Source organism: Biomphalaria glabrata, chromosome 9 (genome assembly GCF_947242115.1).
Source record: "Biomphalaria glabrata chromosome 9, xgBioGlab47.1, whole genome shotgun sequence".
NCBI lineage: Eukaryota > Metazoa > Mollusca > Gastropoda > Planorbidae > Biomphalaria > Biomphalaria glabrata.
In genome coordinates this window covers 38,256,361-38,270,731 of record NC_074719.1, presented here as the reverse complement: position 1 = coordinate 38,270,731, position 14,371 = coordinate 38,256,361, and the positions used below count along the sequence as shown (strand labels likewise).

Genomic DNA, 14,371 nt, shown 5'->3' with positions numbered 1-14,371 from the left:
AAGGAAAACTCTGAATTCAAACCTCTGTTGGCTTGCAGCTATACCCAATCAGGCTTCGGGAGTCAACCCTGAGGAAAAATCAGGAGCTGGCAACCCTAAGGCAGTTTGCAGCACCCAGTGCTACACTCTGGCAGAACCTGCGACGCCGATGAGCCCAAACTGTATCGGCACTGCCGTTCCTTTAGAGACATAAGCTGCGTGGAGGGAGGGGGGAAATGATGTGTGGGCGACATCGTTCCGACCTCAGCTAATGACCAGGCATTCATCTCATTTCCATAGTCGCTTTCGACTGATTTTTGGATAGATCAGCTGAGTTGAGAGGGGAACTGTTGTGTGTCGGCTGTGTATCAGCTCATACTCTCTTCATGATTCAGTATACGTCTCATTTCATAAAAGCAAATAGAAATGTAACATAGCTTAAAATATCTACAAACAATAAGCAAACATCTATCTTCAGTCGGTATATTTGAAATAGATTTTCATATTTGCTGTTCATCTAAATATTTTTTTTTCCGGAAATTTCCAATAATTGCACTGTTCAGTGTTGCTGATAGATTCAGACTCTTTGCATCCACAAATACTATCATCTCTACTTCAATGGCATTGTTATAGATCTAGATCTTATATCAGCTTCAATGATCTAGTCTAGTCAACATAGTAGGCCGTAAGCAGCCTACTATGATGCCAGAATCAAATGTAACTATCGGATTCGTCTTAAAGTTAAATACATGAAAGAGTTTAATGCTACAAATTAGACGATAGTAGTGTTAAAAGTTTGTACCTGTAAGACAGAGAGACACAGAGATGATAAATTGACCTTATTCACCAATCGTAAACAAATAAAATTTAGCCACGTGATTCTCTATCTCTATCTCTTCTATACAAATTACGATCTAATTTTAATCAACAATGGTTATCAAGTGACAGTTTTTTTTTCCTCGTTGTTTTATGAATATTGTCACGTGACCGTTCGTTTTTGGTGAATGAGGTCCAATCTATGCGTCATCTGAAGTTGCAAGTAGATATACATTATTTGATATCATTGTAAATCTCTAACAGCTTGCTAGACCAAAATGATTTGAAACAAAAACATATTCTGCTTGTTTTTTTTTTAATAACATTTGAGCAATCATGGGTTGTTAAGAAACGAGGGACCTGAGTGTGTTCGGCTTCCAAACCAATGCGTCTCGGGTTCAAATCTCGGTGAAGACTGGGATTTTGAATTTCCGTATTTTTAGGACTTCCCAGACTGCACTCAACCCTATTCTACATCTGACTTTAGTTGGGGAAAGTAAATTCGATTGGTTGTGGTGACACCCTCGTAAACTGTCTGCCAAGGAGACAGACGATCTTTACATCATCTGTCCTGTAGATGGCAAGGTCTGAAATGGGTTAATTTTAATCTTTTTTGTTTGTTTCTGTTAACAAATGAATTCCACGATTTATTACATTTAATAACATTTCTAAATCTAGGACATATTTTGTATGTCTTTCTACTGGCTTACAACGTTGTCATTGTAAAAAAAAACAACCTCTCAGCTTCCAGTATTCAGCATTTCACTATCAATCATTAGAAAAATATGGGGCTATCTTTAATATTTATGGATATGGATTATTTTTTTCTAACTTTATATGAAGTCTCATCTATTACTTTCGCCATTCATTTCTACGGTTCAAAGTTCAAAGGAGATATTTTGTTACTTTCGGTATCTTTTATTTTTTTAACTCACTGTTCAGAAATAAAGAAACTTAAAACAATATCGTTAAATACTGTATAGACTCTACCAAAACCAAAAATTTATTGACTTCACAGTTATTGACAGGGACAGTTATTCTAAATTAATTATGTCTTTGTGTCAAGATATGACAGTATGTATTTCGAATGGATGCGCAAAAAACAGCTGCGACAAAGCATCCTAGCTTAGGTTTTTTTTTTCAAATCACCTTTTTTCACAAATATTCACAACACTACCTGATTATTTAGGAGGCGCGGTGGCTGAGCTGTAAAGCGCTTGGCTTCTGAACCGGGTGACCCGGGTACAAATCCTATTTAAGACAGGGAATTTTATTTCGGGATCCCTGCGCGCCCACCCAGCTCTAATGGGTACCTGACATTAGTTGGGGAAAAGTAAAGGCGGTTGGTCGTTGTGCTGGCTACATGACACCCTTGTTAACCGTAGGCCACAGAATTAGATGACCTTTACATCATCTGCCCTATAGACTACAAGGTCTGAAAGGGGAAACTTTACTTTTGTTCACCTAATTATTTGGAACTTAGTTACATTGGCGTTTTCAAATTTATAATCCAACATTTTTTTAATCATTTAAAATAATAAAATCAAACATAATAAATCAATTAATACGCAGCTTTGATTAAATAGAATTAGTAATTACTCTTCACACAAATATTAATTTAAAAATGACACATATATCTTTTGATATAGAACACTTCTAACGGCGGCGTTGACCTACATGATTACCATTATTACAATTTACATTATTACAATTTATATCTGTCAAGTGTATTTTTTTTTCTATTGTTTGATACCAAACAAATAATTAATTACGAATAGCTCATTACCTAATTGAGTTTTTAAAAAGTGATTATTGTTTCGTCGTGCAAGAGAGATAACTGTGGAAAATGTTCATCTTTCACTGAGATTGGGTGTGAAAGGAACAACAAGTACTGGGAAGTTCAAACTTTTTACCAGACAGATAGACAGACAGTGAATTGATATAAGCTTTGAAAAGATAATAGGAAACTGTTAGAATTCTTTAAAACATGCCTGCTATGTACTTCTCCATACAGATATATGTGTCAGTCAACAGAAACAATGCTTTTCGCCCACACGTTTCAACGTAATTGTATTTGTTGTTATTAAAAACCGGATTAGGAACTAAATGGTATGCACTAGCTTTAGACGTATACATTTTGTTTAAATCAAACTATCAGTATCACAAATGTAACATACACGTATGTTTTCAAATAGAAACTGGACATGGCCGGGAACGTCTCGTCAAGCTCTAGTAAATCGAGTAACTTACCACCAGAGAAGAAATTGAGACTTCAAAAAGCCGATGGTGTATCGGTCAGTGGTTCGACCCTGGAAACAGAGGTATGCTGCGGTGTCTGTGTATAACTAAGATTTAAAAATAGCAGGAAAAATAAATTTTCGGTAGTTTTAGAGGTCCAAATGAAAATGAGCCATCTGGCTGGGATTTAGATTTATTTGGCATCAAACCTTGCCTCAGGGTGGGGGAGTCACTGTGGCACTAATCATAATTCTTTTACAACATATCTGTTTGAATTCTGTAGCTTTCAAATGCAAAGAGCAGCACTGTCCTATAGTGAGCCAAACGCTGGAAGGGGTTGGGGAAAGTGCAACACCCCACTGTTCGCCGGAGATTCTGGGTGTGCTGAAATGGTTTAAACAAAAATACGTAATAGAATATCATTGATCACTGTGGCTTTGTTTGTTTACATTAAATGTAAGCTTTTTAATCCTGGTATGTAAATAAAAATCTACGTACACTATTACGAAAGTGAAGTTTGTGTGTGTGTGGGTGGGTTGGGGGGGGGGTAAAACAAAACAAACAAACAAACAAAAAACAAAAAACATTGAATCCAAAACTTCCGCTGTTTTGTGGCTAAATGCTTGGGTATCATTTCTGAAGAACTGGTGACCTTTCTTGATTTGCAAACCACAGTGCTACATTCTGTCAGATCCTGCTACGCTGCAGTTTATTGGAGTCCATAAGTTCCATGAAGAGTGAGATGGGAACTGATGTGCGGGTTACAAATCTCTTAATATAGCTAATGCCCAGGCTGTAATCTTACCATAGCTAATGCCCAGGCTCTAACCTTACCATAGCTAATGCCCAGGCTCTAATCTTACCATAGCTAATGCCCATGCTCTAATCTTACCATAGCTAATGCCCAGACTCTAATCTTATCATAGCTAATGCCCAGGCTCTAATCTTACCATAGCTAATGCCCAGGATCTATTCTTACCATAGCTAATGCCCAGGCTATAATCTTACCATAGCTAATGACCAGACTCTAATCTTACCATAGCTAATGCCCAGACTCTAATCTTACCATAGCTAATGACCAGACTCTAATCTTACCATAGCTAATGACCAGACTCTAATCATACCATAGCAAATGCCCAGACTCTAATCTTACCATAGCTAATGCCCAAGCTCTAATCTTACCATGGCTTAATCCCAGGCTCTAATTTTACCATAGCTAATGCCCAGATTCAAATCTTACCACAGCTAATGAAAAGACTCTAATGTTACCATAACTAATGCCCAGACTGTAATGTTACCAAAGCTAATGCCCAGACTGTAATGTTACCAAAGCTAATGCCCAGGCTCCAATCCTACCATAGGTAATGCCCAGGCTCTAATCCAGTGTTTCTCAAACTGTATGCCGCGGCACACTAGTGTGCCGCAGAAGATTTGCTGGTGTGCCGCGGGAGTTATCAGAACATAATACGTGCAGCGTTACACTGGCATGGCTACTATTAAATTTTTATTTTACGTTGCGATGACATCCCCACTTACAACGACCAGTAATAGTAGTGGATCGCTCCATAGTGACGGAAAGGGCTGTTACCTATTCAGGTTATGGAATTGTCCACTATATATACATTATTATAATGACTAAAATGTTGGCCGCCTTAGCAGACGCACAGCAGTTCTTGAATTGTTAACGATAATAATAAGCGATGTGTTTCATGTAAATTGGATAGGTGTATGCTAATAATAACAAATTATCAATAAGCGTTATTCATTGTTATCCATGGAGAAATACGTTAGCAAGAATGAGACTGCGAAAGCGTTAAATGAAAAGCAAGGAACCAAACGAAGGTACAAAGAAGATTACATCGGGTATGGTTTCATATTTTCGGGAACTGAAGATGTTCCATTGCCATTCTGTCTGATCTGCAATCCAACTCTGTCGAATGAGGCGCTTGTTCCAAGCAAATTGAAGAGACATTAGGGAACAAAACATCGAGCACAACTGAAGGAATACTTGGAAAACATCAGGGCTCAACAAAATAAACAATCTAAGACACTTACGAACTACCTAAAGCTGCCAGAAAAGGGATTAATTGCAAGTTATAAGGTTGCTCAGTTATTAGCAAAACGCAATAAAGCACACACCACAGAGACTGAATCAGAAGCTCTTTGCCGAAAGATTTGATGTCTGTTCTGGATCAAGTGATTGAAGTTGTAAACTTCATAAAATCTCGACCGCTTGCATCCCGACTTTTCTGGAGCTTTGTGAAGCAATGGATTCAGACTACAAATGTCTCCTGTATCACACCAACGTTCGTTGGCTCTCCAGGGGAAAACTGTTAAAGCGTGTCGTCTAACTTAAGGCTGAGCTGATTTCATTCTTGGAGGCTGAAAAAAAAAAGACTTCGGATTTTCTATTCATGACGAGATCTGGTGGGTTAAAGTGACATTTCTCTCTGATTTATTTGACAAATTAAATTCATTGAATTTAAGTCTTCAATGACCATCGGAAACCATCATCACTGCATCCTCAAAACTGAAAGTCTTTTGGTGAAAAATTGTCTTTGTGGCAAAGTAAGATCGCGAAAGGCGTCCTTCTCCTACTTACAATGAATGCGCTTCAAATAAAGAAATCACCCCCGAAATTCTGGACACTTTGACACACCTGCAGTCGGCATTACAGCATTACTTCCCAACAGTTGGAAGTAATGAGTATGGATGGATCAGCTATCTATTTGGAAACAATGAAGCTACAAATCCGACAACTGAAGAAGAAGAGCAGCTCATTGATTTAAAAAACGATGCAGTTCTTAAGTCAAGTTTTGCCGAGAAAAGCGTGGATGTGTTTTGGATTTCAATCAACAAGTTATATCCTGCGATCAGTTTAAAAGCAATCAAAATAATTCTTCCATTTGCAACTTCATGATTGTGTCAGTTTGGATTTCAGTACTGATTGAAATCAAGTCTAAGAAAAGAGAGACTTCTTACAATAGACGATGAAATGCGAGTTTGTTTGTTGACTTTGGAGCCTCGATTAGATCGCATTTGCTCTCAAAGACATGCACACCCTTCACATTCAATGTAATATTTAAAAACAGGTAAAATCTTTTTTTCTTTTTATTATAAAACAACTGTTGCTCTTCGTGGTGTCCCGCGAAATTTTTGTAGTTTTTTTCCTGTGCCGCCAGACAAAAAAGTTTGAGAAACACTGCTCTAATCCTACGTTGTACAACTGAAAGCGACCATAGAATGTTAAAAAAAAAACAACTTTTTGATCAAAGAGGTAAAGAAATAATTAAGATAAACAAAACAATGATGAGACAGAGAGTTACGTTTTCATTTTAATTCTCATATGTAGGACCCTGTAAACCATAACAGTAACAAGCGGACGTTTGATCAAGTGTCCCCGAAGAGAGTAAGTAGAAACTACCAACAATAATCCAATCACAAATATTTATTCAGATTCTCTATGACTCGATCTGTAACACATATAACAACATGTATCACAGATGTTCAATAGAGGACTAAAGCCTCCATATGCCAATGAATTAACTAGTATGCTAACGAAATAGAATGTTTTATACTTATTTATTGTTAGCTGCAAACTTTCACGCTATAAAGGGGCCTAATTCATTTTGTACCACCCCATCAGTCAAGTAAAATTTCTTTCCCTTGTTTGAGATACCAAACAAACAAATTAATTACAAATATTCAATTAAAAATTATTTGTTTTTTTTTATTGATTCCTGTTTTGTCAGGTAAAAGAAATAGTAGAAAAGTAAGTAAAGTTTCCATTTCAGACATTGCGATCTATGGGGCAGTTAATGTTAAGGTCATCTGTTTCTATGGCCAACGGTCATTAAGCAGGGTGTTATGTGGCCAACACAACGACCAACCGAATTTACCTTCCCCAACTTAAGTCAGGTACCCATTAGAGTTGCGTGGACTCAGGGGCGCCTTTAAAAATCCCGAAATTCGAAATCCCAGTCTTCACCAAGATTCGAACCCCGGACCCAAGGTTCGGAAGCAGAGCGCTTAACCACTCAGCCACCGCGTTCCCCAGGTAAAAGAAATAATTGTACAAAATTGCGGGAGAAACAACGTGTGCAAGCTTCTTACCAGAAAGACACAACAAATTAATATAAGCTTTGTAAAACTGCTTTTCCAAGCCGTCTATTATGAAATCCTCCAATCACTGCATTTGATTAATGTAGCCTAGCAAACGGTAGGACGACAGATTTATTTGGGAAACATTTTTAACGTATCTCTTTTCAGTGATGGACGGGGGTTGATTGTTGATATCCCATATGGAAGGCATCGGGTTGATTGTTGATATCCCATATGGATGGCATCGGGTTGATTGTTGATATCCCATATGGAGGGCATTGGGTTGATTGTTGATATCCCATATGGAGGGCATCGGGTTGATTTCCAATATGGAGGGCATCTGGTTGATTGTTGATATCCTATATGGAGGGCATCTGGTTGATTGTTGATATACCATATGGAGGGCATCGGGTTGATTTCCCATATGGAGGGCATCTGGTTGATTGTTGATATCCCATATGGAAGGCATCGGGTTGAATGTTGATATCCCATAAGGAGGGCATCGGGTTGATTTCCCATATGGAGGGCATCTGGTTGATTGTTGATATCCCATATGGAGGGCATCTGGTTGATTGTTGATATACCATATGGAGGGCATCGGGTTGATTTCCCATATGGAGGGCATCTGGTTGATTGTTGATATCCCATATGGAGGGCATCGGGTTGATTGTTGATATCCCAATTGGAGGGCATCGAGTTGATTGTTGATATCCCATATGGAGGGCATCGGGTTGATTGTTGATATCCCATATGGAGGGCATCGGGATGATTGTTTATATCCCATATGGAGGGCATCGGGTTGATTGTTGATATCCCATATGGAGGGCATCGGGTTGATTGTTGATATCCCATATGGAGGGCATCGGGTTGATTGTTGATATCCCATATGGAAGGCATCGGGTTGATTGTTGATATCCCATATGGAGGGCATCGGGTTGATTTCCCATATGGAGGGCATCTGGTTGATTGTTGATATCCCATATGGAAGGCATCGGGTTGAATGTTGATATCCCATAAGGAGGGCATCGGGTTGATTTCCCATATGGAGGGCATCTGGTTGATTGTTGATATCCCATATGGAGGGCATCTGGTTGATTGTTGATATACCATATGGAGGGCATCGGGTTGATTTCCCATATGGAGGGCATCTGGTTGATTGTTGATATCCCATATGGAGGGCATCGGGTTGATTGTTGATATCCCAATTGGAGGGCATCGAGTTGATTGTTGATATCCCATATGGAGGGCATCGGGTTGATTGTTGATATCCAATATGGAGGGCATCGGGATGATTGTTTATATCCCATATGGAGGGCATCGGGTTGATTGTTGATATCCCATATGGAGGGAATCGGGTTGATTGTTGATATCCCATATGGAGGGCATCGGGTTGATTGTTGATATCCCATATGGAAGGCATCGGGTTGATTGTTGATATCCCATATGGAGGGCATCAGGTTGATTGTTCATATCCCATATAGAGGGCATCGGGTTGATTTCCCATATGTAGGGCATCTGGTTGATTGTTGATATCCCATATGGAGGGCATCGGGTTGATTGTTTATATCCCATATGGAGGGCATCGGGTTCATTGTTGATATCCCATATGGAGGGCATCGGGTTGATTGTTGATATCCCATATGGAGGGCATCGGGTTGATTGTTGATATCCCATATGGAAGGCATCGGGTTGATTGTTGATATCCCATATTGAGGGCATCAGGTTGATTGTTGATATGCCATATGGAGGGCATCGGGTTTATTGTTGATATCCCATATGGAAGGCATCGGGTTGATTGTTGATATCCCATATGGAGGGCATCAGGTTGATTTCCCATATGGAGGGCATCTGGTTGATTGTTGATATCCCATATGGAGGGTATCGGGTTGATATCCCATATGGAGGGCATCGGGTTGATTGTTGATATCCTATATGGATGGTATCGGGTTGATTGTTGATATCCCATATGGAAGGCATCGGGTTGTCTTATAGCTGGACATATAACGCTATATCTGTCTTTGTCTCTCTGTTCTTCCGATATATGTGATTATGTTCAGTTATCGATCTGTGTGTCTGTATATATATATATATGTGTGTGTGTGTGTTTCAACATGCATATGCAGGTGAAGGGTGAATGGCTTTTGTGTGTGTATGCGTGTCTTTTGTTATATTTTAGTTTTTGCTTATCTTAAATAGCTTTTAGTATTTTGCATATTCAACAGCACACAGAAACAAAAGATAGCTTTGTACAAGTTGCAATGGATCCTTATGTTCGTGTCAGGGAAATAGAAGGCATACATTACTGTTACAAGAATGCCATTGGCAAAGTAAGTCTGTTGTTGTTTTTGTTGTCTTTAATACAATCCTGCCATTAATTAAAGGTTGTTTCGGAAGTGATCTTTGTTAACTTCGTTTCTAAATTATTTATGCTGCATTTATTCAAGGATTGATCGGTGGACTGCTTAGAGAATCTTTCTTCTAAATTCTAATTCTAATGTGTGATGACTAGATTGGTACCGCGTAACAAGGTTTTTGCTCTTGAAATTCGTCAGAGACGTTTTGAAAAGTTGAACTTTAATAATCAATGGACCTCATTCACCAATCGTAAACAAACAACATTTAGCCACGTGGTGCTCTATCTCTTCTATATAATTTACGATCTCATGTTTAATTGATGATGGTTGTCACGTGACCGTTTTGTGTTTTTGTTTTATCAATGTGATCACGTGATTAAATGTTGTTTGTTTACGATTGGTGAATGAGGTCAATTAGAGAGCTCTAATAAGAGAGATAACAAGAAGAAGCACTCGTTCGTTTCAAGGTGTACAATGTTTCAAACTTATTTGGTCGATAGAAATGTTCACAAACAAAACAATTATTGTTGTCTTTTTTTTTTTTTTGCTTTCTTTTTTTTATTTTTTAAAGATATAAAAGAAAAATCTTTTTGGTTAAAATGATGCGTGAATTATTTTCTTATTAGTAAACAATTGTTAAAACATATACATTCAATGAGAATCTGATATTTAAATTATAAGTTTAATAGTAATAACTACATGACAAAACATTCCTAATGGTAATACCAACAGAATAATCGTAATGTAAAGAGCATAACACTCAAAGGTAATCAGAAACTAGTCCCTGTCATCAGATACATTTCTTAGCCATTTCCTTGTCGCAAGAGACATTTTCTTGACGTTAGAAACATTTCCTTGCCGTCAGAAACATTTGTTTGTGATCAAAGACATTTTCTAACCCATGACCATAGAGTCTTACTTTCCTTATCATGTAGACACTTCTTAGTTAACAAAGACTTCGTTGTCAGCAGAAACAATCACTTATCAGTGACAATATTTCTGTTTATAGGCTATTCTAGGCTATGGTCATCAGAGAAACAACTTTGTCAACAGAGTCGCATCTTTGCCCTCAGTGACACTTAACATCAGAGACACATCCAAATCATCATCCTGGTCATCACAGACACCTTCTTTTCATTAGCGACACTTACTTTTCATCAGAGACACTTACTTTTCATCAGACACTATTAATTTTTATTACAGACACTTACTTTTCATCAGAGACACTTACTTTTCATCAGACACTATTAATTTTTATTACAGACACTTACTTTTCATAAGAAACACTTATATTTCATAAGAAACACTTATTTTTCATGAGAAACACTTTTCATCAGAAACACTTATTTTTCATAAGAAACACTTACTTTTCATCAAAAACACTTATTTTACATAATAAAAACTTATCTTTCATTAGGGACACTTACTTTAATCAGAAACACTTATTTTTTCACAAGGAACACTTACTTTTCATCAGAAACACTTCATCAGAAACACTTACTTTTCATCAGAAACAGTTACTTTTAATCAGAAACAGTTACTTTTCATCAGAAACACTTACTTTCATCAGAAACACTTACTTTTCATCAGAAACACTTCATCAGAAACACTTACTTTTTATCAGAAACAGTTACTTTTAATCAGAAACAGTTACTTTTCATCAGAAACACTTACTTTTCATCAGAAACACTTACTTTTTATCAGAAACAGTTACTTTTCATCAGAAACAGTTACTTTTCATCAGAAACACTTACTTTTTATCAGAAACGCTTACTTTTCAACAGAAACACTTACGTTAATCAGAAACACAAACTTTTCATCAGAAACACTTACTTTTCATCAGAAACACTTACTTTTATCAGAAACAGTTACTTTTCATCAGAAACACTTACTTTTCATCAGAAACACTTACTTTTTTTATCAGAAACAGTTACTTTTCATCAGAAACACTTACTTTTCATCAGAAACACTTTTCATCAGAAACATTTACTTTTCATCAGAAACACTTACTTTTTATCAGAAAGACTTACTTTTCATCAGAAACACTTACTTTTTATCAGAAACACTTACTTTTCATCAGAAACACTTACGTTAATCAGAAACACTTATTTTTCCTCAGAGACACTCTTTTATAGACACACACTTGGCATTGCAGATATAGGCAGGACATTTTTTTTCTCCAGTTGTTATTTGTTCTATGGATTGAATCCTTAGAGTTTCTGTCCAACTAATTCTCTTCACTTCTCTTCATGATCTTTGTGTTTACAGTTGGACAGTATAGAACAGTCGTCCATCAACCCTAAGGATTCTGGCGTCGTGCAGAGAAATATACAAACAGGCGTTGGGAATGAAAAGTCCCAGAATTCCGAGACGATGCGCCTTTCCGAAATTCGAGGCCAGTTCAACGATGTTGACAAGGCTGTGGAGGCGTTGCTGAAGCAGGAAGACCATGCGATCGAGAATGAACCTCAATTGAAGACGTCGAATTCCAACAATTCTGAAGCAAGTCCTGGCTCTTCCAATGAAAGTGTCCTAGTTGGTATATTCATGTTGAGTGAGGTCAAAGGTCTAGTAGAAGAGAACACGTCCTTGAGAGATGAGCGGCTGTGTAAAGTGTGTATGGAGAGAGACGCCTCTCTGACCTTTATCCCTTGTGGTCATTTAGTCACCTGTTATAACTGTTTCTTAAGTCTTGACAACTGCCCGATCTGCAAACAAAATATTGGCTCAGCGATCCGAACATATATGTCCTAAATGTGAAGGATTAGACTAGAAGATACATCAAGTTTCTATTAGTGAAAATAGTTTTATGCTACATTCTGTCAGATCCTGCTAGGCTGCAGTTCATTGGTGTCCAAAGTTACACGAAGAGTGAGGTGGGAACCTTGTTATCTAAGATATCAGTCATAGAGCTTAAACTTGCCAGAAAAAAAGTAAAGTTCCTCTTTCAGACCCTGTTATCTATAGAGCAGATGATAAAAAGGTCATCTGTTTATGTGGTCCACTGTTAACTAGGGTGTCATGTGGCCAGCACATCGACCAACCACCTTTACTTTACCCAACTAATATCAGGTACCCATTAGAGCTGTGTGGACTCAGAAGCGCCAAAAGATCCCGAAATCGAAATATCAGTCTTCACCAGGATTCAAACCCTAGACCTCGGTTCGGAAGCCAACGCTTTTCCGCTCATCCACCGCTCTTTATTAACTTGCCAGTACTAGAGATTTTTTTTCTAGTAAAATTAATCACAACTAACTACAGAATAAAATGTTCATACAATATTGCAAATTAATTCAGCACCTGTCCACAAAGCCATACTGTAATTTTAGCTACTAGTCTATTTTCCCCCAGTTTCAGTTCAGAATGTATTAATGTGTAATTCAATTGTTTATGAATAACTGTATCGATGTATTTATCTATTTTTAATCGCTCTGCCTTTCGTAGTCACAAGAAATGTCTTAAAGAATTATCATAAATTAATTTACATGATGTAAAAGGATATTAAAATTTATGAATGTATTAATGACATCATTTTTTGCGTTATTCTTTTTTTTTTTTTTGGTATCAAGTAATTTACGATATCCAAGCTTAAGCCCTCAACTACGTCAGTTGATTTACAATTTATCACATAAAACTATACCCTTGTTTAGTCCCGTTTAGATCTCAAAAAACTAGAGGAGAAAAAGAAAGTCGGAAATCAAGATATTTTAGATCATTCAAAGTTCTGATGCAACGGCTACTTTTTTTCTTTTCTGAAAGTGAACCATCTCATTTTTAAATTTATATATGCAAGCAGATTTTTCAAAAAATTAACACCACTTTTCATTGAAAAACTTCAGGGAGGTAAGATTTTTGAAAAGGTTACAGACTTCATTAATAATTCAAGCTTCATTCATAGCTTCGCGCATTAGTACAAAAAAAAATTGCATCTAAGGTCACAATAAAAAATGTATCAATGTATTATTATGAAATATATTTTCCATTTATTGACTAGCTCATTGAATGAAATACTGATTGAATTGTTTTTAAAAAAAAAATTGGATACGAACTTCGTTTCAATTGCAAGTTAAAAAAAAAAAAAAAAGAACTTTTAGAGCGCGCAGTTTTCACATGTTCTTATTAGGCTATACACTTGACAACCATCTAAATTAGACATGAATCTAGATTTAAATTTATATGTATTAAACAATAGACCTCATCCACCAATCGTAAACAAACAACATTTAGCGTCTGCAAATCAGAGGATGTATTCACAACCCGATTCCATCAAAACGTTTATGATCTGATAACTGAAGCAAGCAACAAGAAAAACACTTCAAACATATATTTTACAAAGACAATACCTCCGTTAATAAACTTCAAATATAATCAAATATATTTTTTTTTTAAATAATTAAATTTTTTAATTGTTCAAACTTCGGGTATTAAACCCGTTACTGCGTCATCTGCTAGAACGCATTTTCTGATTCAGCCAGCAAGGAAGGTATATTTAAGCGATTATTCACAGTGCTGAACAACTGAAGAGAACAGCACACTATTTGTCCTTGGCACAGTCTGCAAAAGAGCTCACACATCTATGAGTTCACAATTCAGCCACAAAAAGCTGGCTAAAAGAAAAAGCGATTATTGGTTGGTATGTTTTTTATATGGACATCTAGATCTAACACTAGACCTCAAGTTCTGATTTAGAACTTTTACGATCTAGTCTAGATCAACCTTTAGATCTAGAATCTAGGTGTCATCTATATTAGCTTTTAGTAAAATATAATCAACGCTTATACAGTTCAATAAAATTGAAGCAACTTTTAAGTTACTCATTTATACGATAATACGGCTGACTACGCCGTGTTGGCTCTACACTTCAGCCAAATTTACATTTATTT

The 14,371-nt window shown here is 36.9% G+C and overlaps 2 protein-coding genes across 7 annotated transcripts in view; one reads left to right on the top strand and one right to left on the bottom strand.

Annotated features, from left to right (window-relative positions):
- LOC129928423 (uncharacterized) overlaps positions 1-14,371 on the bottom strand; it is a 235,472-nt gene that overhangs the window by 153,185 nt on the left and 67,916 nt on the right. The window lies entirely within an intron of this gene.
- LOC106075258 (baculoviral IAP repeat-containing protein 7-like) lies at positions 232-13,014 on the top strand. Of its 6 annotated transcripts, none has more exons than XM_056042729.1 (6): positions 237-696; positions 2,810-2,904; positions 2,991-3,116; positions 6,386-6,442; positions 9,357-9,461; positions 11,757-13,014. In XM_056042729.1, the coding sequence occupies exons 2-6, from the start codon at positions 2,902-2,904 to the stop codon at positions 12,240-12,242; spliced, it is 777 nt and encodes a 258-aa protein (XP_055898704.1). In that variant the 5' UTR covers positions 237-696; positions 2,810-2,901; the 3' UTR covers positions 12,243-13,014. The 6 variants fall into 6 exon arrangements, with proteins under 6 accessions (XP_055898708.1, XP_055898703.1, XP_055898704.1 ...); XM_056042731.1 differs by having other exon boundaries at positions 237-773; XM_056042730.1 differs by having other exon boundaries at positions 237-783.